The sequence below is a fragment of the Polypterus senegalus genome, chromosome 3 (assembly GCF_016835505.1).
Source record: "Polypterus senegalus isolate Bchr_013 chromosome 3, ASM1683550v1, whole genome shotgun sequence".
NCBI classification, from domain to species: Eukaryota; Metazoa; Chordata; class Cladistia; order Polypteriformes; family Polypteridae; genus Polypterus; species Polypterus senegalus.
This window is the reverse complement of record NC_053156.1, coordinates 183,991,339-184,018,779: the sequence shown is the minus strand read 5'-3', so window position 1 is coordinate 184,018,779 and position 27,441 is coordinate 183,991,339. Positions and strand designations below refer to the sequence as shown.

The window sequence follows — 27,441 nt, the reverse complement described above, 5'->3', positions numbered from 1 at the left end:
AGCCCCATTCAATAAGGAACTTGCCATTGAGGTCCCTAGGGTTGAAAATGCTTGGTAAAACAGAGAGGAAGGTTACAGGTAACAGTTGTATAGGTTGTTTTAAATTTCTTCCTCAGCCTCAATAAGATAAGAACCTAAAAGGTTAGTCAGTACCTTTCACATGTCACAAGTGTTTTGATCACATGATAAAATAAATGGTAAATATGATCATGACCTATTGAGTATCACTTCCATTTATGACCTGCACCATCACTTTTGATAACTGAAACGAGCAGGAGCTATTGTGGGCCAGGCAATATTTCATGTGTATTTACAAGTTAACTTAATTTACCAGGTACTAATCGAAATGGGTTATGTACTATGGTAGAACTGCTATTCTGGTGCAAGAATGAAAGTGTATCAAAAGAGCTAATATTTATCTATATCTAACCTAAGCATTTATCTTTGTTGAATAAAAATACTAAGGTAAGGAGTCAAATAGATAGTTAAAGTACATAAGAAGCAGTGAAATAATCTGTAAATAATTGACACTGACGGAGTTAAAATACCAAGTAAAATGTGTGAAAACCATCAGGATAGGATAGTGTACTTACTGCATTTTAGACATTTTGGGAGACAATGAAAAATGAATGTACTGAAAACATTCCAAGACTTATAGAAGAAGGAAATAATTAACCACTGAAGAGAACAGTCATACTAACACTGATCCCAAAAACAGATGCAAGTGACACATTTTTAAAGTTCTGGAAAACAGGGTAAGAGACATGATAGAGAATATTATATAACAAAAACAAATGTGTGGAGTCACTGAAAGAAAACTTAAAAGTATATATTTTTTTAAAGATAAAAGAGACAAAAGTATAATAATTTACAATGGGATAATTTTCTCATCCCAGTTAAGAACAAGGTAAGAAATTACATTATAATCAGCTTTGTTCATTTGCTGAATGGAATGATTAGCAAATTAACTGACAAATAACAAAACAATAAAGAGGAGTAACAACTCCATAATAACAACTCCAATAGTCAAGGAAGAGTTACTCTATATTGTGATTGATGAAGTGTGTGCAGCAAAGCTGAAACAGATGCTTGATGATGTACAGAAATTGCTGTCACAGCTAGGTAGCCATTAAGCTTATGTCTATTTGAAGTTGTCTATTAGCTTTAGTGGTTGAATTTGGCTGTAATTTTAATGTCCCATGTTTGCATCCCAGGCTTGCCATCTCAGGAGGGATTTGGTTTATGAAGGGGAGCGACAACTTATGGTGTACTTTGGCAGATGCTTACATGAAAAGTAGAATGTGTGAGAGTGTATTGTGCGGCTGGCGGGAAAAAAAATAGATAGATAGATAGATAGATAGATAGATAGATAGATAGATAGATAGATAGATACTTTATTAATCCTAAGGGGAAATTCACAAAATGGAATAAAGGTTAAAGATGCTAAAAAACTATTGAGTATTGCTTATTAAACTAGTAGGAGAGATAACACAAATTGGTAGATTGTGGGATAAAATACAGAAAAAAGCACGATTAATGAAATTGAAGAGTTAATGGTGGAAGGTAATATGTGTGAATTTTCCCTTGGGGATTAATAAAGTATGTATCTATCTATCTATTATTATTATTATTTATTATGGAAATTCTGTAACTTTATGTGTGGAGCAGGAGGCGTGTACGGGGAAACAGTAGTGGAGAAATGCAACATATTTATTAACTGTATATTACTGCTTTGTTCATGGTTTTTGTTATTGTGCAAAATAAAGTTTATTTTAAAATAAAAAAAAAATTATTATTTATCTATTAATGTGAGGAGTAGGAAGAGTGTAAAGGGGGAGTAATGGTGGTCTTTGTGTTATAATGATTTTTTATCTTTTGATTTTCCTATTGTGCGGAGTAGGAGGAGTGTAAAGGGGGAGTAGTGGGGGTCTGATGTATGGCTTTTTTGTTTATTGTGAAATTTGTTTTTTTTGTCATTTGACTGTGTATATTGTTATATTGATGTTTCTTATGTTCACAATAAAGTGTTTTAAAAATTAAAAAAAAAAATCTATCAATCTATCTATCATAAGTTGTTCCCAAATATGTAAATAGAATAAATAGTGTTGCCTTCAAAGGTAATCATAATAAAACAGCAAAAAGCATATTTTATTTTGAAACAATTAAAATATTATAGAAGAGCAAGAAATGAGGGGTAAACATATAAAGTCAATTCAGAAAGCATTTATCTTCTCTGTCTGCACACTGTATTGTGTAGTAGATTTAATTTTAAACTAATACATTTTCCATTTTTGTCCAATAACCTACACCTAATAACCCATAACGACAAACTAAACACATTTCTTCAGAAAGGTTGGCAAATTTATTAAAACTAAAAAAAACTGAACTTTATCACTCATAAAATAATACTATGACCCTTAATTTAACTACTTTGTAGAAACCACTTTGGCAGCAATTGCAGCTTTTAGTCTTCTTGGATAAGTGTCTACAAGCTTTGCAAACTTGGATTTAGGCAGCTTATCCCAATCTTTTTGGCAGATCATCTCAAGCTCCATTAGACTGGATGGGAAGCATCTGTAATTACCATCTTCAGGGCTCTCCACACATGCACTATGGGGTTTAAATATGGTTTCAGGGCACCATAATGTTGGGGGCTGGGGTTGGGGCATCATGTAATGCCACAATGGATGTAAATTTAATTTTATAATTCAAGATTTGCCAGAGATACCCCATTCTACCCCTGTCTGTATTCAGGGTACAAGGTAGAACATAAGTTTTTCTGCTGTTCCAATAGAACTTAGATGACCTTAACCTAACAAAGGACCAGCACCCAATGAGTGAAGAAGCTGGAAGCATTGAGCTAATTAAATTAAGGCTGAATAATTTGTATATTTGGCAATATTTCTCTAAATGATGACCAGGAGTTTTTGTGTCACTTCTACTGAACATCTGCCGTTTGAAGTAGTCATATTTAATAGTAAAGGAAATGTGTCTATATCCAGCTATTTAATTGAAGTGACTAAAGGAACTGATAGGAAAGAAAGCACAATATTTACAATGGGGATTTTGAGGTGAAGGTGCAGATTTCAACAAGTTTACCAGTTATCTGGAAAGATGTTTATAGTAACCAAATCATTTTAATATAAGTGCAGGGTAGTAAATGAAATCATAAGATTGCAAGGTCATGTAGCCAAAATTATGCTACCAAGCTCATACTTTGTGACAATATGAGGAACGTAGAAATACATGTGAACCTTGAAGTAGAAAAGCTGAATTACCTGATTAACAGGAGCAGGTTGAGGTGGTTTGAGCATGCAGTTAAAATGCCTGCAAGGTGCCTATCTTATAATGTGCTCAAGGCATGGTGCACCAAAAAAAGACCCAGAGCAGACACAAGTCACACATGAGGGATTAAATCATTCAACTGGCCTGGGGCCATCTGGGATTAGAAGACGTTGTTGAAGATAGAGTGGCTTGTTCAGGCTACCACAGCGAGTTGCTACTGTGACCCACAATAGCATAAGTGAAAAAAAATGATGGAGATGATGTATATATGAAGTATTTTTCCCCCTTTTCATTTGTTTTTAAGTTGGTGTTATTTTTTTCTCTACTGGCTGGTGACACTATTCACAAATAATATACTTTACACAGAAATATAAATCAAACATAGAAAAACATAGTGTTTTCTATCAGGAAAAATCTTCTTACCTGTTTGCCAGTGACATTGACACAGATTCGCTTTCGTAAAAGAAGTTTCTTATTTGCGGGATGGCTTAGTTGGACAACTGCTTTCACTATTAGATAGACATGCTGGTCTGTTGCAGTACCACGACTTAGCTGTGGACAGCTGTGTACTGCTGAATCCCAAGAAGCTTCAGATTTAATCTAGAAAAGCAACAAACACACATTTTCATACATACAAGTTTGACCAGACACACATTTAAATGGGACTGGGTGCCAGTAAATTCAAGGCTAATACTAAAAGTGCCAGAGAACTGGCTGAAAAGTGGCTATCCAATGAAAATGCCATTAACAGACATTTCAAAAGGAACCCATCATATGTAGGCTTGAAAAGAAGAACGTGCACATATAAATAAGATTTTATGACCAACACCCTCCAAACCCCACTTCAATAATCCCTCTCTCCACCTACCCTCCCTTCCTTATTTACTATATAAAGCCTTGGATTCCTGTAATTCTAATCATCTTCTTCTAATGATAATTTCTGGTAGAAGTCAAAAGCCAAGGGGTAAAAAACTATTTTAAGATATGTGACTCATCTTCTCCCTTTGTGGAATTCTGTCTATAGTTCCAAATGGGTCTACACGATTGTGAACGGTCCCTGCAATGTACATGGATACTAGTTGCACATTTCCTACCTTGCATCTAGTGCTGTTAAGACAGGTACTAGCCCACGTAACCCTAAGTTAAATTACTGCATAGTGTTTGACTGTTTTAATGCATGCTATTTTATGTTTCATTTTGAAAACATCATATTTGTAAATGGAACAGTAATAAATAAAGCTAATGAACTCTAATGCATCTTTTGTACTGTACAATATATTTTTTAGTTTGGTGAGTCAGGAGAATTTCTGTTTATATTTACTCGGTAGTTCAGTTATACCAGAAGTACAGAATGAACATCTTTTTCTCAATGGACTGTTTATTATGTACTTCTGATATGTCAGAATGCCATGATTTATTTTCACTAGGAATAATCTTAAATGAAGTGCTGTATCTATGTATGTTTTCCTCTCCTCCTTATCAAATTGTCATATCTCAGTTATAGTGATAACATATTTTATATTGTCATATATGTTTATGTTAATCACTGAGTGCATTTTTGTTTTATATTTTTCATGAAGTTTTTTGCAATTTAAAGCTGGCAAGTGTAAGTTAGCTTTGTGGGTAGGGTACATCTATAAATATGGATTGTTGGGCAATTGGCATATTTTTTTGGATTATTGATGTCAATAAAAAATACTAATAGTATGTTTAAGTGGAGTAGACATTTATATTTAAGAAAGAAAATATGGCTACTGAATTTTTCTGATTTGGCATCAAATCCAAGGCTAACTCATTGGATTCTACAAGCCAAACCTTTAAGAAAATAAGGTTTATGTATATTTAAATATAGAAGATTGAAGTTTCACTTTCTTAACCTCATGCATATTAAGCTGAATATGAAGAAAAAAACAGACATATGATAAAGAGCAATTTCCTCACTTCTCCATCATAATTTTTTACAATCTGCAGCTCAAAAAAATCCTCTTTAATTTCTCCAGCCAAAGTTGAATTCCAGGCAGCTGTATCATGTTCTTCCAAGTTTTCTTGTGATCTCAAGTCACTCTCTAACATAGTAAAAGAAAAAGAAAAAAAGAAAAAAAAAAGATGAGTATTTACAATATGGTTGCATGAACTTGTACATGCAAACAGGGAAAAAATGAGAGAGGGGCAACCATGTATTAAGAAGACACATGAGTAGACTAGCTAAAGTGTGTTTAACACTAGATTCCCTGAAGCCTACGAAAAAACTCAATCCTGGCCCACCTTAAATTCCTTCACACCTCTTCATCAGCATCTTTTGTTTGGTAAATGTGTCGATTAGCAAAAGCAGTAAGCAGCTTGTTTTCCCTTCCCCACTTTTGATGGAGCTCAACATGGGGAAAATTTCTCCCAGCTCAAGCCAAGGCTACTTATCTGCGTGTAATGTGCCTGGAGTTGTATAGGGTAAATAATACAGTATATCGGTATTTCGAATACATGCATTTCATGTGTGTTCCATATTTACAAAGATCTGGATAAGTGTAAGATGAAAGGAAATAAATGTGAGGCAAGAAATGTTAAACACATACCAAAAGCAGAAACATTTTGCATGTTATACTAATAATGATATGAAATATCAAATAAACACATGCACTTTTATTCAAGAATATAACCAAAGTAAAAAAAAAAAAAATCATTCAATTTACATGTTCCTGTCAATGAGTTACAAACCCAAGCACAAATGTCAATCAACAGAAAGCTAATAGGTATTCCTGGATGGTGCAGAAGTATGAGCTCTCTCTCTCTCTCTATCTATATCTATCTATCTATATATATCTATATCTATATCTATATCTATATCTATATCTATATATCTATATCTATATATCTATATATCTATATATCTATATATCTATATATATATATATATATATATATATATATGTGACATGCGAGCCTCTGTCTTGCACCCCAAAACATGTGTCTGATTCTCAGTACTTTTGCAAAACCAGCTTTATTCAATTTGAAACAGGAACATCACGGTTATTTATTGTAGCAGGATCTGCTACTCTCCTATATACTGTACAGACACATCAATCAGGCAAGGTAGTGATCAGGTTAATGGCCAAGTAATACTGTTCGCTGCATTTACAATAATGCTTGCAGCATCCATTGACAGCAAGTGCTCATAGCGCAAATGCGATGTTTTAGGATTTGTATTTGCAGAGAGCTGTTACAGTGCTGGCAGCCTGCAGTTGCCCCTGCAACCGATATACTGTCTTACACAGACATGGCGATCATGCTTCAGGGCACCCTTTGGCGTGTCGTCCCACAGGGGGGTGCCCCAAAGAGTTTAGAAACCTTACCTCTCCCCACCCAGCATTGTCCACACCAGCGTGGGCAAAGCAACAATCCAAGCCGGGCTCAGTCAGGTGGGACAGAACGTCCGCAGTTGTGTGTGCAGCCTCTAAATGGTGGCGAACATCAAAAACAAATGCCTGTAAACTGATAGACCACTGAGTGAGTTAGGCGTTCGTATCCTTCTGCTTGCACAGCCATTGTAGCGGGGCATGGTCAGTCACAAGGGTAAACCGTTGTCCCCAGAGATAGTAACTCTTTTTTAGTAGTGGAATTATTATTATTAATTTCTTCAAAACGTCAAATGTTATTTATTTGGCACGGATATGTCTGCATGCACTTTTTGTGGCATTACCCATGTATTTTTGAGCATGTCCGTGCCAAATAAATAACGCTGTTCGTTTTCAAATAATATTGCATTTCTCTCTATGCTGTGGTTTCTATTTCACACCTGAAAGAAAGAGACAATATATGTGAAAATATCATCGCACAAATGCAATATTATTTGAAAACAAACAGCGTCCAATCAGCTGTAAAAGTATGGCATTTCTAAATACTGGCGGTGATCAACGCATATTTTAAAAAAAGAAAGAGACAAATATATGTGACGTTTTGAAGAAATCATTTTATGACACGATTTACCGTTATTTATTTACTTACTTCCTAAAGCCTAAAGTCACAAGTAGTGTGCAGAGGGCATGCTCAAAACTGTGTGTAATGCCACAAAAACTGTCTGCTGACACTTTAGTATGCAAGCAATGGTATGTACATTCTTGCTCCGATGTAGAAGGGAGCTGCGTTTACCTCTGTTAAAGCGCGTCTATGTGAAAAGAGCAGTATCAGATGCGGGGGTGGGGTGTGTTTGGGCTCGTGAACGCAGCCGAGATAAAAAAAACTGACTAAAAAAAAAAACAAAGCTAACCTTTACAAGTATCATAAATTACACTGGCTGTTGCAGACTGAAATCAAATGTATGTTTATTTTCTAAGATAGTAAGACTAAAAGCAGTTTACTTCTCAAAACAGAGAGGTGCAGGATCGAACTCGCGACCTTTTGATCCCCAGTCGGCAGTTGAGTCTATTGCGCCACGGAGACAGTCATAATAAACAAGCGTCAATGTCGCATGTTAAGACGGCTTTTTGTTTCTGCAGTTATATTTTTGAATAAAAGCGCAATTGTTGTGTTAGATTTGTACCTTCTGTGAAAATATTTCTTTTGATATTTGCACTTCAGGCTTCATACATTATATAGTTTATGCCTACATTTTGTCATCTACTAGTAGAATATAAAAAACTTTCCTGTTTTAACAATGTGTTTACACAGATTACTGTAGAAACGGAACAGACATGAAATGTGTGTGTTCCAAACAACAATCTATTATTTCCACTCTAAAACTCCACTTCACTCCCAGAAAATCAATTAAGGCATGATCTGGGAGAAGTTTGTGCACGTTCTAAGTTGGTGGGGAATGGAATAGCCGGCTGCTTTGCAGCCTGATTTTTTTTTTTTATTTTATTTATTTTATTAATTTTATTACAATCCATACATAGCAATCAAGTTTTTACAAAAAAAAGAATTATGTTAAGAACAGATCGATCCCCACCCCTGAGAGAGAAAGCAAGCCAATCGGTGTAAGATTTAAGGCTTATAAACATACCTAAGTTAATAAATTCTCTGTGCTTTATAAACTTATTTTAAAATATTACTGATTAGATCCTGCCATGTTTTGAAAAAAGTCTGTACAGATCCTCTAACTGAGTATTTGATTTTTTCCAATTTCAAATAATATAACACATCGGTTTCCCACTGACTTAAAAGAGGAGAGTTTGTGTTCTTCCAGTTTATCAGAATAAGTCTGCGTGCCAAGAGTGTAGTGAATGCAATCACAATTTGTTTGTCCTTCTCCACTTTAAGCCCTCTGGAAGAACCCCAAACACAGCTGTTAATGGGTTAGGAGGGATTGTGAGTCCAAGGCTGTCTGAGAGGTAATTAAAAAATTTTGTCCAGAATAATGTTAATTTGGTGCAGGCCCAGAACATGTGACCCAGTGACGCTGGGGCTTGGTTGCAACGTTCTCAGGTTGGATCATACCCTGGAAACATTTTGGAGAGTTTTAGTCGAGACAGATGTGCTCGATATATAATTTTGAGTTGTATAATTGTATGCTTTGCGCATATGGAGCTCGAGTGAATTCTCTGCATTGCTACTTTCCACTCCTTTTCTGATATATTAATTGAGAGATCTTTTTCCCAGTGTCCTCTTGGATCTTTGAAAGGAAGGGATTGTAAAATGATTTTATATATTGTAGAGATGGAGTCTAATTCCTTAAAATTGAGCAATATTTTTCCAGCGTGGATGAGGGTGCAAGATGAGGAAAATCTGGAAGGTTCTGTTTAACAAAGTTCCTGATTTGAAGATAGTGAAAGAAATGTGTAGCTGGAATGTTAAATTTGGAATGTAATTGTTCATAGGATGCAAAGACGTTGTCTATATAAAGATCTCTAAGCAAGTTAATTCCAATTTTTCCAGATATTAAAACTGCATATGTTTGTGAAGGTTGAAAGAGGTGGTTCTCTTGCAGGGTGCCACAGATAGAAGCTTCTCCATCTTAAAATGCTTTCTACATTGGTTCCAGATTCTAAGTGAGTGGAGCACAATTGGGTTATTAGTGTATTGCCGATAACGTGTGTTTATTGGAGCACAGAGCAAGGAATACAAAGAAGTACTGCAGGATTTTACTTCTATTGCGGTCCAAGCCTGTGTATGTTCTTCTATTTGTGTCCAGGTTCTTATCACCTGTATATTTGCTGCCCAGTAATAAAACTGGAAGTTAGGTAGAGCCATGCCGCCTTCTGCCTTTTGTCTTTGTAGGGTCGCTCTTTTGATGCGTGGATGTTTTGAATTCCAAATAAATGAGGTTATTGTTGAATCTAATTGCTTAAAGAATGATTTATTAATGTATATTGGGATGTTTTGAAATAAAAAAGGAGCTTAGGAAGAATATTCATCTTAACAGTGTTAATTCTTCCAGTGTGAGATGAAGGGTTGACCATCTATGCAAGTCTTGTTTAATTTTTCCATGCAGACGACGAAATTTTGTTGATAAAGAGCTTTATGTTTACTTGTGATGTTTACCCTAGGTATTTAAACTGTTCTGCAATGATAAAAGGTAGGGTGTCTAATCTAATATTATATGCTTGAGAATTCACTGGAAAGAGTACACTTTTATTCAGATTAATTCTGAGACCAGAGAGCTTTTGAAATTCTGTGAGTGCTGCTAAGACTGCAGGCACAGAATTTTCTGGGTCCAAATATACAGTACCATATCATCTGCATATAATGAGATTTTCTGTTCCAGTCCTTCTCTGCTAATCCCCTTTATCTGATCAGTATTTCGACAATGTATTGCCAGTGGTTCAATGGCGATTGCAAACAGCAGCGGTGACAAGGGGCATCCTTGTCTTGTGCCACGTTCTAGTTTAAAGTAGTCTGAGCAAATGTTATTAATGCAAACTGAAGCTTCTGGGTTAGTATACAGTAATTTAATCCATGCACAAATTTTCGGGCCAAACCCAAACTTCTCAAATATAGTAAGGAAGAGAAAACATTATTATTTAACTCACAGATATCAAGGACTGTGTTTTGAGTTGATCGTGCTGCAGAGAGCTATATGATTTGTTCCTGATTTATGCAGAAAAGGAGTTGGGCTGTGTGCACAGCATTAAGGGACTAACTTTTATCATTTATAGGAAAGGCTGACCTCTGATAATATCAGAAGACCCTGTGAAGTATGTAAGATCTTTATGGACTATAAGAATGTTTAAATTGATTCTAAGTGTGTATAATTAGAAGAGTGTATTCCTTAGGAATGCAAATGGCAGTTTGTTTCAGGTTTTAAGAACATTCCAGTATATCATAAATTAAGATTTAACCTAAGCTATGTATAACCTCAGAATGAACTGCTAGGGTTTTTTTTTCTTTTCTAGGATATAAAAGAGAGAACAGGTTTACTTTAGATACTCTGCCAAAATCCAAATCAGTTGACTGAGTTGGAAAGAGGCAGTCTCACATTCTCTCTAATCACCAAGAATTAAGAATAAAGAAATTATTTTTACTTTAATTAGGTTTAAGTTCTTCCGTTGTTTTCGACTTCAGCGCTTACAGTTTTTGGTGCCTAACTGGGGCAGAGACGGCCAAGCGACTCCTTGAGCAGGATCGTCCAATCGGGCAGGACCGACACCGGCCGGGTCGGGAGGACCAGATCCGGAAAAAGTTAGGACTGGCCTGCCTCGGGCGACTCCTGCATGGGGAATCCTTGACCTCCTCTGATTCTTCCTGAAAGTCGAGTAAACTGGGAACTTCCAGGCGGGAGGAAAAATTCTTGGTGTGTAGACCGAGGAAGTCCGACCAGGGAAAACAAACCAGGCAGTGAGTGGACCGGAATATATAGATAAGCTCTCGGAAATAAAACAGTGTAAAGATTATGAATGTTAAGGACATGAGTTAGTACACTCCCAGGAAATGAAGAAGAAGTCTCTTAGAGACTTAAAAGTAAAATAAAGGAAGGGAGTGGGAAGAATAGATAAATAACTGAACATTTCGTGATCGGGAAAAAGCACTGTTGCGGGAGGGCGGGACTCTTTGCTCTAACGGTCTGGTTATATTCTGAACTTAACGGGTCACTCAGGGAAATGATCACCTAAACAGCGGTAACCAGTGGCCATCGGGTGAAACTGTCAGTCCGCTAATCAGGTTGATCGTCCCGGTGAACAGGAGGGACCGGGAGTGAAGTGACAATTGAGGCTGGTTTAGCAAAAAGAGTGCGGAAAACTCACTGACCATGGGGAAAACTAATAGCAAACCGGTTAAAACTCCTTTGGGAAACAGAAAGCATGAATTCACGTACTCATCTGTGACTGAATAAAGACTAATTGCTTGAACTATTCCTGTCTTCCTCGGGTGTTACTTCCACTGTTTATTTGGCACCCAAACAGTTCCCTTCATGTTGGAGAACCCAAGTGAAGGTGCAAATTGCAGACAGGAATAAGATCGGTGACCGCTGAGTACAACTGCTTTACCGTCCAGGAGAGGTACTGGGACATAACGATTAGAGCGCCTCTTGGAATGAGATGGAGTCTTAAGTAGTCTTGTAATTAGAAGGAGAGGTGGAAATTTAATAAAAAGGGAAAGTACCTCCCGGTCGGGGATTCGCTAAAGAAAGAAATTGAAAAAACAGGGTGTGAATGAGGAGCCTCTGTTCGGAGGATTGTTTTCGGAAAACGTACCAAGAAAAAAACCGGCTTCCAAGACACTACATAGAACGGAAAACAGGCTTAGATTGAAAAAAAAAAAAAAAAAAATAATAATAATGTAAACGGTGGAATAAACAAAGCAGGGGCAGGTGGCCAGTAGAAGGCTCTGGTGATATGAGTGAAATACAGGAAGTTAGGTAGATTGTATATAGAAATGCACAAGGGTGCTGTGGTCGAGAAAATGGAAATGTTTTAATAGATGGGAATTGATAATTAAAGATAGAGCCCTGAAAGCGATGCAGAAGTGCAATGAGGGACTGCAAAGCCAAATTAAACTTATTGCAGAAAGAGAAAAGTTGTCCTTGATAATGCAAGAACTGTCCCAAAAGTCCGGATAAAAGATGGAAGAATAAATAAATAAAAATATATGAAAAAGAAGAACAGATTATACCTTGATTTAGTGACAGCATGTGTTTAAACTTCCTTTGAGGACAATAGTCCATCACCACCCCTTGGGGCAGCTGGAGGAATTAATGAAGGAGAGGAAGAAGATGGTCCCGATGATTTTAAAAATAAACAGTTTCAGCCAGTGAGGGATGAAGACGCGGGGAAAGGGATGCCTAATAAGACCCGATTTTGACTCCTCAGGGTCAAACATGAATATGAAAGGATGGAATTTCAAGCACCATTAATACAAGTGCCCTTTTTGCAATATAATATACAACAGCCTGACTCAGATTAAAACTGTCCCACCTTCATGGTGCAAAGAAACTGGGACCTGCAAGAATTAAAAGAGGTGGTGCAGGAATTGCTGAACCAGTTCATGACAATGGAGAAACAATTAGATGAAATATATAAGCCAAATACTGCAGAATGGATTCAGGTCCTTAGAAGGAAAGCTCATTTCAGGCTGAAATGATGTGAGAGTGCAATGGACAGAGACTCTGGGACGGCAGGGGGTTGATAGTGGCCAGTTCAGTATTCAGTGGACAGTTACGAGCACAAATAAAAGCAAAATATATCAGCCCTCTAATGCCCAGTGAACTTGTTTGGACAAGACTTGATGGTCCGCCTGTGCCTTTGCATTTCAGTTACGAATAAGGGAGTGAAGGTTGCATCAGAACAGCACACCGCCCTTGCACTGACCACCACCATTACATGCTTGTATGCTGCCTTGATTGTTCATGTTTGTCTCAAAACAGCAAAAATCTCTGCTGTCCTGGGTTCCTCTTGGATTACAGTATTCAAAATCATTTTACTGTATTGCATGATTTTTGGACTGTATTATGATGAAGTCTGACTCTTGGACTTTTCAGCTGCTGTTTTCAGAAAAAGAGACTGCCTAACGAACTGTTATATCTCAGCAAAACTGGCTGGAGCAGTATTACTCTTTTAACAACAATCACTTTTCTTCTGGAGTGGTTTTACCACATATCCTCATTGCTAAATCCTCTCATTTTCAGTGGCATAATGTGAGACAATTGGTAATAGCATGTCCAGAAGGGGAGGATTGGGAGTATGTGGGACCTAACATTTAGTTCACCTAGATAGATCTGTTAAGAAAATAGCAGTAGAACTAGTTGTACCTGTAACCCGATCCATTCTGTCATTTATCTTTCACTTCTCCACCTAAACCCATGCTGTTTACCCTTAAAATTTTTTAGTTAGATTTGCTCCACTCATCTCTCTGGGTACAAGGGAAATAATATTTTGTCTGAATAGTTCATGTTGAACCCTTGGTCATTTTCCCAAAGTCATCCTTCCGTTTACATTGTGCACAATTTCTTATTTCGTTTGAGGCTGAGACCGGTATTACAATTGTTTATGCTGATTTAGTTAAGCGGGGTGCTATTATTCGATCCAATACTTTCCTATTCTTCCAGTTAGAAAGCATATGATTCATGACGATTCATTCAGGACCTCCGCAGAGTCAATGCTGCTATACACCCTAGGACTCCTATAGTCTCGAAACCCTCCACTATTCTCTGTACTGTCCCGGCCACTGCTATGTGGTTTTCTGTTACTGATCTTGTGAATGCTTTCTTTTCAATTACTGTACACCCTGAGTCTCAGTTCTGGTTCACATTCTTTTTAGAGAGTATTTTAACGTCGTTATTCAGAAGTGAAATTGGTCTGTATGATGCACATTGTAATAAGTCCTTATTTTGTTTTGGAAAGACAGTGATTAATGCTTGGCGAAAGGTTTGTGGAAGAAATTGGTTATCTCTGGCTTCTGTAAATGTTGCTAATAGGAGGGGAGCTAGCTGAGCGGAGAATTTCTTGTAAAACTCTGCAGGGTAGCCGCCAGGGCCTGCTGCTTTTCCACCTTGGAGTGACTTTATAGCATCTAGTAATTCTGATAATGCCAGAGGTTTATCAAGTTCCTCCACACTAAAAGCGTCAATTTGTGGTATCTGTAATGTATCCAGAAATGCATTAGATTGTATATTGTCTTCTTTAAACTCGGTAGTATATAGGGATTTATAGTAGTCTCTGAAAGTGTGCATTATATTTTTGTGTTCGACGATTTTATCTCCGTTCTTGTTAGTGATTACCGAGATTGCGACCTTGCTTGTGAATTTGTTGCGCTAAAAGCTTATTAGCTTTCTCTCCATGTTCATAATAATGATGTCTGGATTTGTAAATTAGATGTTCAGTTTCTTTAGTTGTCAAGAGGTTTAATTCTGAATGTAGAGCCTGCCTCCTCTTATGTAGAGTCTTGCTTGGTAGTCTGGCATGTTCTTCATCTATTTTAGTAATTTCGCTTTTATCTCTGCTACTTTCTTCGCTTGATTTATTTCTGTGGGAAAGATATGAGATAATCTGTCCTCTTAAGAAGGCCTTAAGAGTTTCCCAGAGTATTCCTGCAGAGATCTCAGGGGATGTATTTGTCTCTAGAAAGAATTTGATTTGTTTGGATATAAATTCAGTACAATTCTCGTCAGCTAATAGAAGCGGGTTGAGGCCATCTGGGGTGAGTGTATGGGGCTTAGTAATTTCAGCTCCAAGATCATAGGAGCATGGTCTGAAATAACAATAGCATCGTATTTACAAGATTTAATCTTAGGCAAGAAGTTATTATCTATAAAGAAGTAATCAATCCTTGAGTAGCAATGATGTACTGGTGAGTAGAAAGAATATGTTCTTGAATTTGGGTTTAAAAACCTCCAGGGATCTGATAAGTTGTGATCAGTTATAAACTTTGTAATTATCTTTGCGGTGTTAGTTAGCGTTCCCCCTGTGGAGGAAGTCTTATCTAAAAGTGGATTTAAACACAATTAAAGTCCCCAGCCATTATAACTTTATGAGTGTTCAGATTGGGAATGGATGCAAATAAATTTTGTATAAATTCCTTATCATCAACATTAGGTGCATAAACATTTATCAAAATCATTTTACAGTTAGATAAGTCTCCCATGACCATTACATATCTCCCTTCAGGATCCAATACTACATCTGATGCTACAAATGGTACTGTTCTATGTATGAGAATTCCCACCCCTCTAGTTTTCTTTGTAAAACTAGAATGGAACATTTGGCCAGTCCAGTCTTTTTGCAGCCGGAACTGATCCTTGCTTAGTAAGTGGGTTTCCTGTAAAAATACTATTTTAGCATTTAGACCTGTTAGGTGAGAAAGTACTTTCTTTCTCTTTAATTCGTGATTCAGGCCTTTAACATTCCAGCTTATGAAGTTAACTGTCCCATCATGGAGACACTGATTCTGAGTTTTTGATGTCATTTTATAGTCTTAACTGGAAGTGAAATAGTTTAGGTCTTAATTTCCTATTTCCCCAAGAGTTGTTGCCATGCAGCTTATTATTACGTTGATAGTTATAATTATAAAGATTGAGATGATAGATTAGGTATAGATCAAGCCTGCTCTCTTTCTCTTCCCCCCTTAACCCCCCACCCTCCCTTTTTGCCTCCCCAAGTGAGGCTAAAACCCACTTCACGCAGTCCCAGTCCTCTGACATACCCAGAGACAGAGCACGTCCAAAGCACAACAAGCCCCCATGCAGTGGCTTTTAGGTTAAAAGATAGAGATATCTGTTACCAATATAGTCTTTAAAAGAGGAGAAAAAAAAAAAAAATTTCTTTTGCACTTAATATATATATATATATATATATATATATATATATATATATATATATATATATACACAGTGGTGTGAAAACTATTTGCCCCTTCCTGATTTCTTATTCTTTTGCATGTTTGTCCCACAAAATGTTTCTGATCATCAAACACATTTAACCATTAGTCAAATATAACACAAGTAAACACAAAATGCAGTTTTAAATGGTGGTTTTATTATTTAGGAGAAAAAAAATCCAAACCTACATGGCCCTGTGTGAAAAAGTAATTGCCCCATGAACCTAATAACTGTTTGGGCAACCCTTAGCAGCAATAAGTGCAATCAAGCATTTGCGATAACTTGCAATGAGTCTTTTACAGCGCTCTGGAGGAATGTTGGCCCACTCATCTTTGCAGAATTGTTGTAATTCAGCTTTATTTGAGGGTTTTCTAGCATGAACCGCCTTTTTAAGGTCATGCCATAGCATCTCAATTGGATTCAGGTCAGGACTTTGACTAGGCCACTCCAAAGTCTTCATTTTGTTTTTCTTCAGCCATTCAGAGGTGAATTTGCTGGTGTGTTTTGGGTCATTGTCCTGTTGCAGCACCCAAGATCGCTTCAGCTTGAGTTGACGAACAGATGGCTGGACATTCTCCTTCAGGATTTTTTGGTAGACAGTAGAATTCATGGTTCCATCTATCACAGCAAGCCTTCCAGGTCCTGAAGCAGCAAAACAACCCCAGACCATCACACTACCACCACCATATTTTACTGTTGGTATGATGTTCTTTTTCTGAAATGCTGTGTTCCTTTTACGCCAGATGTAACGGGACATTTGCCTTCCAAAAAGTTAAAGTTTTGTCTCATCAGTCCACAAGGTATTTTCCCAAAAGTCTTGGCAATCATTGAGATGTTTCTTAGCAAAATTGAGACGAGCCCTAATGTTCTTTTGCTTAACAGTGGTTTGCGTCTTGGAAATCTGCATGCAGGCCGTTTTTGCCCAGTCTCTTTCTTATGGTGGAGTCGTGAACACTGACCTTAATTGAGGCAAGTGAGGCCTGCAGTTCTTTAGACGTTGTCCAGGGGTGTCTTGTGACCTCTCGGATGAGTCGTCTCTGCGCTGTTGGGGTAATTTTGGTCGGCCGGCCACTCCTGGGAAGGTTCACCACTGTTCCATGTTTTTGCCATTTGTGGATAATGGCTCTCACTGTGGTTCACTGGAGTCCCAAAGCTTTAGAAATGGCTTTATAACCTTTACCAGACTGATAGATCTCAATTACTTCTGTTCTCATTTGTTCCTGAATTTCTTTGGATCTTGGCATGATGTCTAGCTTTTGAGGTGCTTTTGGTCTACTTCTCTGTGTCAGGCAGCTCCTATTTAAGTGATTTCTTGATTGAAACAGGTGTGGCAGTAATCAGTCCTGGGGGTGGCTACGGAAATTGAACTCAGGTATAATACACCACAGTTAGGTTATTTTTTAACAAGGGGGCAATTACTTTTTCACACAGGGCCATGTAGGTTTGGATTTTTTCTCCCTAAATAATAAAACCATCATTTAAAAACTGCATTTTGTGTTTACTTGTGTTATATTTGACTAATGGTTAAATGTGTTTGATGATCAGAAACATTTTGTATGACAAACATGCAAAAGAATAAGAAATCAGGAAGGGGGCAAATAGTTTTTCACACCACTGTATAAATATATATATATATATATATATATATATATATATATATATATATAGTCTTCAGCAATTTTAGTACATTAAGATGATACCCCCAGATAATAAACCCGGGTGATGGTGTTAAAGATGTGTCCAAAATAAGCATAACAAGTCTTAATGCAGAAATAACAATAACAGTAAACCAAGTGTATGATATTGAACAGTCTCGTTTAGGGTACATGAAATAATTAGAAAAGAAAAAGAGAAAAAAAAAAAGGGAGGAAAAAGTAATTAAGCACAATAAAACATAAACATATAGCGCCCTAGCGATACTAAGTAATAATAAAAATATATGAGAATATATGCTGATAAAAAACCCGTATTTTAAAACGAATAGATCAGACAGTAGATTATTAACCCTAGCATTATCATTTACCGCCATGACTCATTATTATGTATCAGAATAATCCCAGGATCAGCTATCTTAATTCATTTTCTGCTCCTTCTTTGCTAGTGAAGACATAGAAATGACCTTGCCATTCCACTTTCAGTTTTGCCGGATACAGGAGGCCGTATTTGACACTGGCTTGCCGAAGCCCCTGTTTAATAGCTGTTGCCGGAGAGAAGTCAGGGAAGATACGAATGTGGTTATTTTCATATATAATATCTTCCTTGTTTCTGAGGAGTGCCATCACCTCTAGCTTAAATGATAATCGTTCAAAACGAACTATAAAAAGTTCTTGGTCGGGGTCTGACGGTGTTTGATCTGCGTACGCGGTAAGCCGCTGCTATCTCAGATTCTACTTTAAAGTCGCCCCCGATTATTTTAGAAAAAAGTTCAGCTGCGAATTTCACAGGGTTTAAACTTTCTCGATTCTCCGGCAGGCCTTCAATTCTGACATTATACCTTCTACTCCCATCTTCTAAAGCAGCCAGTCCAAGTTTTTCTCCGAGTTTTTTACATTCGGAACTGACATTTACTGCTCTTTCCTCGGCACTGGCAGCTAAATGTTCGGCCTTATCGATCTGATTCGTGAATGTCTCCTTAAGATGCTCCAATTGATCAGCAAGCGTGCTCAGTTTAACCGAGTTTTCCTGAATGTGCTCTTCAAGTTTACCCAGCACCTGTCGAAGTTCAAGTTGCATCTCTTGACGTAGCCATTCATTGGCCTGTTTCATCTCCTGTTTCAATTCCTGTTTCAGTCTCTCAAGTGCCTTTGCCATTGCTTTCTCATTAGCCTTCTCGCTTTTCTTTATATCTTGCGTGAGCTCAGCGAGCAACACTTTCAATTCAGATAGCTCAATTGTGCCTTCTTGTACCGTAGATGAAGCAGCAGACTTTGCCGAAGCCGGTGCCCCCGCTGCTCCAGGCCCGCGTAATTGCGTAGCTGAAGCCGTGGACTTCCCGGCCCTTTCCAGTTTCAGGTAATTTTCTCCAATCGGCGAGCTACCCACACCTGCACTCACGATCGCACCTTCGCTCCCCTTTTCGCTCTCAGCCGGCGACGATGTAGCGGACCGTGGTCCCGAGGAGTCTGTGCTTTTGCCCATCTGATCCAGGTCTGTCTCTGATAGGCCGTATCTTGAACTGGGGCTTGCTGATCGCAGCTTGGATGTAGCTTTAGTTTTCGATTCTTTCGAACCCCCCTTCTTGCTGGCCATGTTTATATGTGCTTACATATACTGTAGCAGTCCCTCTCGAGTTGAATAAATACAGAATATCTCAGAATAATAAGCAAATAATATGAAAAATAGCACCACTGCTAGCGGAGCTCCACTTCAGACGTCCATCTCTCGCATCGGACGAGACCAAAACCTGATTTTTATCAGCACATTTAGATGACAAAAGACGCTGGTGGAGAGCTGTGAACGATTTTAAGAAGCGATTTAAGGTGGGACGGATTTACTAGTTTTTTCGTAGGCTCTGGTAATTTTAGTGTTAAACTTATGGAGTTTACTCGTCTTGTCATAATTACATTTGTGCCTCCTGCTCGCGTTGCTGATGTTTCCTGTAAGGTTTCCAAACTCTTTTGCGGCTCACCCAAATGGGACGAGACACCAAAAAGTGTCCCAAAAGGTGATCGCCACATCTGTGGAAGACAGCATATTGATCGCCGGGGCAACTGCAAGCTCCCAGCACTATAGCAGCTCGCCGTGAAAACAAATCCTAAAAGATTGTGGTTGCGCTATGAGCATCTGCCATTGATGGGTGATGCAAGGAATACTGTAAATTCAGGGAACAGTATTACTTGGCCATTAACCTGGTTACAACCCTGCCTGATTGCTGTGTCTGTGTATAGGAGAGTGGTAGATCTCGCTACAATAAATAACCGTTCTGTTCCTGTTTCAAGCTGAACAAAGCTTTTTTTTGCTAAAGTACTGAGACTCAGCCTTATGTTTTGGGGTGGAAGACAGGGACTCACACTTCACATGGTACCAGGAGTGGGGACCTTGCATCGATGGATCACCAAGAAATGCAGCAAAACCCAGAGCAAGATGAGGCTTTGGTGGCCATCGCTGCCTTGGCACGGCCATGAGATGTGCTGCCGAAGACTGCTCCCTCAGACGACCCTGAGAGCGTCCTATTCTGCTATGAATGTATGTCAACATTGATGCCCTGAGACAGGGGACCCTGGGTAGCAATTTTAGCCCCCTTTTTAACTGGAGAAGCCCTATAAACTGTACGGAATCTCTCTTCCAAAAGGCTTGATGATTATGACAACGTGAAGCAACAGATCCTCCTCTGTGAGCCCAGTGGTCAAGGGACGCCAGTTTTGGCTGAGGCATATTGGCCTGGATCGCCATGTACGAGGACATATCCAGGTCTTAGTGGACAAAATTCAAAGTGGATCCGCAGAGACCCTTTCGAGAAAAATTGTGGTGAAGTTCGCTATTGATGCAGTCAGGGATAGACAAAAGCCTTTGTGATGAAATGCTACGGAACGACGTCCACTTGCTGCTTGATCTGACCTGCAGACTAGAGGGTGCACAAGCCACCTGGAAACAACGGGGCTACCCAGATTTCGATCCAGCCAGCAGAGACCTTCAGGGTCGCCAGCAACACGAGCAGAAAAAGCCAGAGTGTGAACACCATAGTCGGACTAAGTGCAGCTGCTTTCGCTGTGATCAACTGGGACACCTGGCTCAGGATTGTCACCTCCCACCTGCGCAATCAATGGCTATTGGTGTGGCCCAGGTATACGGCTCGCAAGATTCCCCCAGGATGTTAAAAGAAGGAGAATTTTAAGGTCCCTATTACATTGGTAGGACAGGAATTCTTGGTATTATTAGACTCTAGTAGTGACCTCTGCGTAGCCCACCGTGACTTGCTCTGGCAGAAACCTTATAAGGCCACAGACAAAGTGAACATCCACTGCGTCCATGGAGACATTAAAATACACAAGACTATAAGGTCTCTATTACGTTGGCCAGATGGGAATTCTTGGTCCTATTGGTCTCTGGTATCGACCTCTGCAAAGTCCACTGTGACTTGCTCTGGCAGACACCTTATAAGGCCACAGACAAAGTGAACATCTGCTGCGTCCATGGGGATATTAAAATATACAAGACATTATTACACCTCCTCCCCGAACTTTAAAGAGAAGAACGTTAAGGTTTGGACTGTCATATCAGACACCTCACCCTGGCCATTCCTAATAGGAAAAAGGAATGTCCTTTTCCCACATGTCTTGGCCACCTGCAGAACACCTAACCCTGTAGCAGACAGACAGAGGCTCGTTGCAGACAATGTCAGGCAAACTTTTCTGTGCCATCACATGCACCAACAACCTCCACAGACCAGACCTCAATATGGACACAGACGAAAACAAAATAGCAGTGGGAGGCGAGGGTGACTGCATCAAACACGGAGGAAGCAGAGACTGGCATCCAGACAGAATTTGCTCACCAACAACGAACAGATAACAACATGGATTTTGCATTCAGACATGCCCACATTGCAAATGACCATCTGGAGAGAGAGGACACAAATTTTAAAACACCACATATTTTACTTAAGGATGGTAGTACCAAGTGAGCATAGGGAGAAGATTTTAAACATTGCTCACAGTCATGTTTTGGGGGGTCACCTTGGCATGGAATAGATGAGGGAACGCATTTCAAAACACTTTTACTGAGTGAATATGGGCCAGGATGCGGAACAATTTTTTAATGCCTGCCCTGACTGTCAAATAGTTTACTCTCACAGACCCTCCTGGGTACCCCCGGTACCGATGCCTATTTTAGAAATCCCCTTTGAGGGGGTGAGATTAGATATTGTTGGCCTGCTTCCAAAGAGCAAAAATGGCTTTCTGTATATGCTTGTGATAATTGATTAGGCCACAAAAAATCCAGAAGTAGCAGTGCTGTGACGGGCGGACGCCTGAACTATTGCAAAAGCACTTTCGGATATGTTCACACATATTGGCATCCCTCGTCAGATTTTCACCGATCAGGGCACACCCTTTATGTCTCGCATCATGAAGCAGCTATGCGGAAATTTCAGAATTAAACAGTTAACACTCCACGGTTTATCATCCGCAAGCGAATGGCCTGACTGAACGATTTAATAAAACCCTAAAACAGATGATTCGGCGTGTAGCCCATGACGATCCAACTTCCTGGCACCTTTCCTCCTGTTTGCTGTTCAGGAGGCCCCACAAGAGTCCATTGGGATGAGCACTTTCAAGCTGTTATTTGGCCAGTGACCACGCAGAGTATTGGACATTTTTCAGGATGAGTGGATGGAAACTCGCAAAACACTCTCGTGGGGTGGGGGGGGAGTTTGTTTACTAAGTTGTTTTGCTGCAAGAGCAGGTTGCCAGATTGTTCTCTATTGGGGCCGAATATGCATATATACAAAGTATAAGCAATACATTGAAGGCGTTATTCAGGAACTAAACTCCTGTTTTACCATCATCATATACTGCATTACACTCTTAAGACTGCAGCTGCTGCATCAATCCACTGTTTATGTTTCCTATGGTTGACATTATGTCTCTCACATCATCTTTGATAAATTGTTGCTAAAATTTACATAGAAAAAAGAAATGCTTTCAATTTTTGTCTGCATTGCACAAATGGATGACGATGACACAATATTTCAGTAGTGCTGATGCAAGAATTCAGTAAAATACTAAATTTCTTTCATTTCTTCCATTCTCTGCAAAATCAGTTTACTAGAAACCCTGAAGCCTATGAAAAAACTCGTAATCTTGGGCCACCTTAAATTCCTTCGCACCTCGCCATCAGCATCTTTGGTTTAGCAAATGTGTCGATCAACGCAAATAGCAAGCAGCCTTGCTATCCCATCCTCCCCACCATCAGAGCTGAGTCAGTCACAAAATTATCAGAGCTCATTATGGGCAAGATTGAAAAAAAAAAACTTGTTCAAATGATGATCTTGCCTGTACTGTAAGAAGTCTGTCTGCATTTTCAGTATCATGCGCCATAACGCGGAGTACAGGCAGAGGCATTTACAGAGGAATAAATCTGTTAGATTTTGCCAGACTAAACTGAGTTTGGCAAAAGTTTTAGACAAAACTTAATTTTTAGACTTATTTTAGACTTAATTTTTATACCTATTTAGAAAATGATATTTGTGTTAGTAATAAAATGTAAACCAATATTTTATTAAATTAAAGTAAATCAGTTACAAAAAGTTTATAAGTCTGCCAGACCAATAAACAACAATGAAAACAGAGGTAAGGGTGTTTATGTGGCATTTTGTCCTTATGAACACAAAAATGAAAAAGGCACATCTTGGTTCGTTATACCAACATGTATAAAATCAGATTTACTAGGGTTCTTATACCTTTTAAAAAAAATGAAGGTCTGTGACAGTAATTAGTTCTTTTTATTGGTTCTCTTGATACTATATAATTTAGTGATAAATTATGATTATTTAAATGGCCAAGCTAATGATTCTTGCATTTCATGTACTGTATATTTTCACTGCAAGTATCAGTTTATTTAAAGAATACATTCAAAGTGTACTTAAGCTCCTTTAGAAAATTAAGAACAAGCTTTGTTTAAATATCTAAGTAACCATAATAATTGTTTAGTCATCTAATTATCCATATTCGCAATATGTTTAGTTCAGGTCATGATTATAAAAAAAGCCATCATACTATAGCAGAACTTAACAATTAAGGAATATCAATTGAGGTTCAAACACTCTTATGCAGAGCTTTCCACTTTCAAACATTCCTTAGTTTTGGCCTGGTTTACGGAGTTTCTTATATAGGAAGATGATTTCCTATAGTAGTCATACAGTATGTACAGTACTTAAAAATAAGAAAGAATTTTGAATTCAGCAACATTGTGATTATGCAGTGTTAGGATTTTCCATTTTGGATACATGCTCTTTTGTGCTGAATATGTGCCTTTCTGTGTTAGTTTTACCATTGTTAGCTTTTTAAAATGCTGTTCTAATTACATTGTTGCACTGTCATTTTGGTGACAGTTTTTGTTCATTATCATCACCGTTTTTAGTGTTTGTTTTTTTATTTTTTGGAGGTGCTTCCCATTGATACCTTGTGACTGCAGGTATGGTATTACATATTATACATGGTATTAAAGATATTAAGGAGTTCAAATTTGTCCATAAATAAACAACATAAATTAATGTGTGTGTGTTTTAAAGTATATGAGACTTTTTGGCTTTTGCTTTGTGATTTTCTCGATAGTGCTTGACAATTTTGTTAGAAATGATTTTTTGGTAATGAACCATTGTCTGATGTCTGAAATTAAATCCTCCTTTATCTCTTGTTCCTGTTGAACATTGTGCTTGGGATTGCCAATTTCTACCGCTTGGATAACATTAAGGATCTGTCATTTTAATATACTTCTAGTACATTGCGAAGGCCATCACTTTGAAGAATAATGCACATAAGTTAAGTATGAGCAAAAACGTCTTGTCCCATTTTCATGGACAAATTCAAAAGTTCTTTTATCCAGCTAGTATGTACAGTAGTTCTCTTCAGTGCTGTATATTTAGTTTTTATCTGTGAAAAACTCAGATTTTTGTTTTACTTACCACTGAGATCAAGAAATAAAACAGGAATATGAGTTTCCATTCCAGGAGCAGGAATCCTAAAGTGTTTAAAAAAAAAAAAAAAAGAAAGTCTTATAATTTATTCCTAACAGTATTCTTCTTCCAAATTGTTAAAGACAGTGAGCAATTTTAATAGACTGCTGTATTCACCCAGCAAAACTCAGGATATGATATGAAAAAATGAGCAGCAAAAAATATCATACACTAGAAATATGACTGGCTTTCTTTGTTTTTGCTCAGAATTAAACTGTAATTTATACAACATATTTACAGTTTTCGAACTCCGTTGTGACACTGCAAAATAAACTGGTGGTGACGGACTGGTAGATCAGAATCAGCAGGCAAATTAAACCAGAGAAAGCAGTACCAAGGATACAGTGGTGGAGATCAAAAGAAGAAGCACTTAAAAACAGGTTTAGGGAAAAACGTTTTAAATGAAATGCAGTTATTTGAAAATGTGCAGGAATAGTGTCAGAATAATAGCAAAGTTGTATTAAGAAGAGGCATTAAGTAGGATGACAGGATGGAGCTCATCTGGAGACAAAGACATGGTGGTAGGACAGAGAAGTGCAGGATGTGATAAATGCTAAGATGGGACAAAAAAGAGACAAAGAAAAAATGGTACCAATCAGAGAAAGATAGAAAAATGAATAAGAAGGCAAAGAAGGCAAGAGAAAGTCCCAAGCTTTGGTTGAGTTTTTTGAAAAATTAGAGACAAGATAGGGAGAGAGAATGATTTTTAGAAAAACAAAGGCTAGGAACAATGCTGGAAAGGATATATATATATATATATATATATATATATATATATATATATATATATATATAACTGCTCAAAAAAATTAAAGGAACACTTTGAAAACACATCAGATCTCAATGGGAAAAAGAAATCCTCCTGGATATCTATACATATAGACTGGGTAATGTGTTAGGAACGAAAGGATGCCACATCGTTTGATGGAAATGAAAATGATCAACCTACAGAGCCCTGAATTCAAAGACGCCCCAAAATCAGAGTGAAAAATTATGTGGCAGGCTAGTCCATTTTGCCAAAATTTAATTGCAGCAACTCAAAATTGTAATGCAGCACTTTGTATGGCCCCTGTGTTCTTGTATACATGCCTGACAACATCGGTGCATGCTTCTAATGAGATGACAGATGGTGTTGTGGGGGATCTCCTCCCAGATCTGGACCAGGGCATCACTGAGCTGTTGGACATTCTGAGGTGCAACCTGGTGGCATTGGATGGACCAAAACAATGTCCCAGAGGTGTTCTATTGGATTTAGGTCAGGAAAGTGTGGTGGCCAGTCAATGGTATCAATTCCTTCATCCTCCAGGAACTGCCTGCATACTCTCACCACATGAGGCCAGGAATTGTCGTGCACCAGGAGCCACTGTGCCAGCATAGGGTCTGACAATGGGTCCAAGGATTTCATCCTGATACCTAATGGCAGCCAAGGTGCCTTTGTCAAGTCTGTAGCGGTCTGGGTGACCCTCCATGGATATGCCTACCCAGACAATCATTAACCCACCACCAAACTGCTCATGCTGAATGATGTTACAGGCAGCATAATGTTCTCCATGGCTTCTCCAGACCCTTTCACTTCTGTCACGTGCTCAGGGTGAACCTGCTCTCATCTGTAAAAAGCACAAGGCACCAGTGGTGCATCTGCCAATTCTGGTATTCTATGGCTTAATGCCAATCGAGCTGCATGCTGCTGGGCAGTGAGCTCAGGGCCCATTAGAGGACATGGGGCCCTTGGGTCACCCTCATGAAGTCTTTCTGGTTGTTTGGTCAGAGACATTCACACCAGTAGCCTGCTGGAGGTCATTTTGTAGGGCTCTGGCAGTGCTCATCCTGTTCCTCCTTGCCCAAAGGAGCAGATACTGGTCCTGCTGATGGGTGATGGACCTTCTATGGCCCTCTCCAGCTCTCCTAGAGTAACTGCTTGTCTCCTAGAATCTCCTCCATGCCCTTGAGACTGTGCAGGGAGACACAGCAAACCTTCTGGCAATGACACGTATTGATGTGCCATCCTGGAGAAGTTGGACTACCTGTGCAACCTCTGTAGGGTCCAGGTATCGCCTCATGCTACCAGTAGTGACACTGACTGTAGCCAAATGCAAAACTAGTGAAGAAACAGTCAGAAAAGATGAGGAGGGAAAAATTTCAGTGGCCTCCACCTGTTAAACCATTCCTGTTTTGGGGTCATCTCATTGTTGCCCCTCTAGTGCATCTGTTGTTAATTTCATTAACACCACAGCAGCTGAAACTGATTAACAACCCCTCTGCTACTTAACTGACCAGATTAATATCCCATAAGTTTCATTGACTTTATGCTATACTCTGATTAAAAAGTGCTCCTTTAATTCTTTTGAGCAGTATATATATATATACACACATATATATATACATATATATACACACATATATATACACACATATATATATATATATATATATATATATATATATATACATATATATACATATATATATATATCGCGCTTCGACTTTCGCTGCTTTACTCTATCGCGGATTTTAAATGTAAGCACATCTAAATATATATCACAGATTTTTCGCTGGTTCACGGATTTCTGCGGACAATGGGTCTTTAATTTATGCTACGCTTCCTCAGTTTGTTTGCCCTGTTGATTTAATACAAGGGACGCTATTGGCGGATGGTTTAGAAGCTACCCAATCAGAACATGTATTACATATTAACTAAAACTCCTCAATGCTATAAGATATGCGTCCCGCACGGAGCTTG

General features: G+C 38.4%; 1 protein-coding gene across 1 annotated transcript in view; it reads right to left on the bottom strand.

Moving 5' to 3' along the window:
• The window catches only part of LOC120526634 (kinesin-like protein KIF13B), a 655,733-nt gene that overhangs the window by 168,874 nt on the left and 459,418 nt on the right, over positions 1–27,441 (bottom strand). The window contains exons 26-28 of the mRNA XM_039749796.1: positions 24,651–24,706; positions 5,227–5,351; positions 3,709–3,885 (exon numbers count right to left, since the gene is read on the bottom strand). Coding sequence (XP_039605730.1) covers positions 3,709–3,885; positions 5,227–5,351; positions 24,651–24,706 — 358 coding nt within the window. The remainder of the gene's footprint in view (positions 1–3,708; positions 3,886–5,226; positions 5,352–24,650; positions 24,707–27,441) is intronic.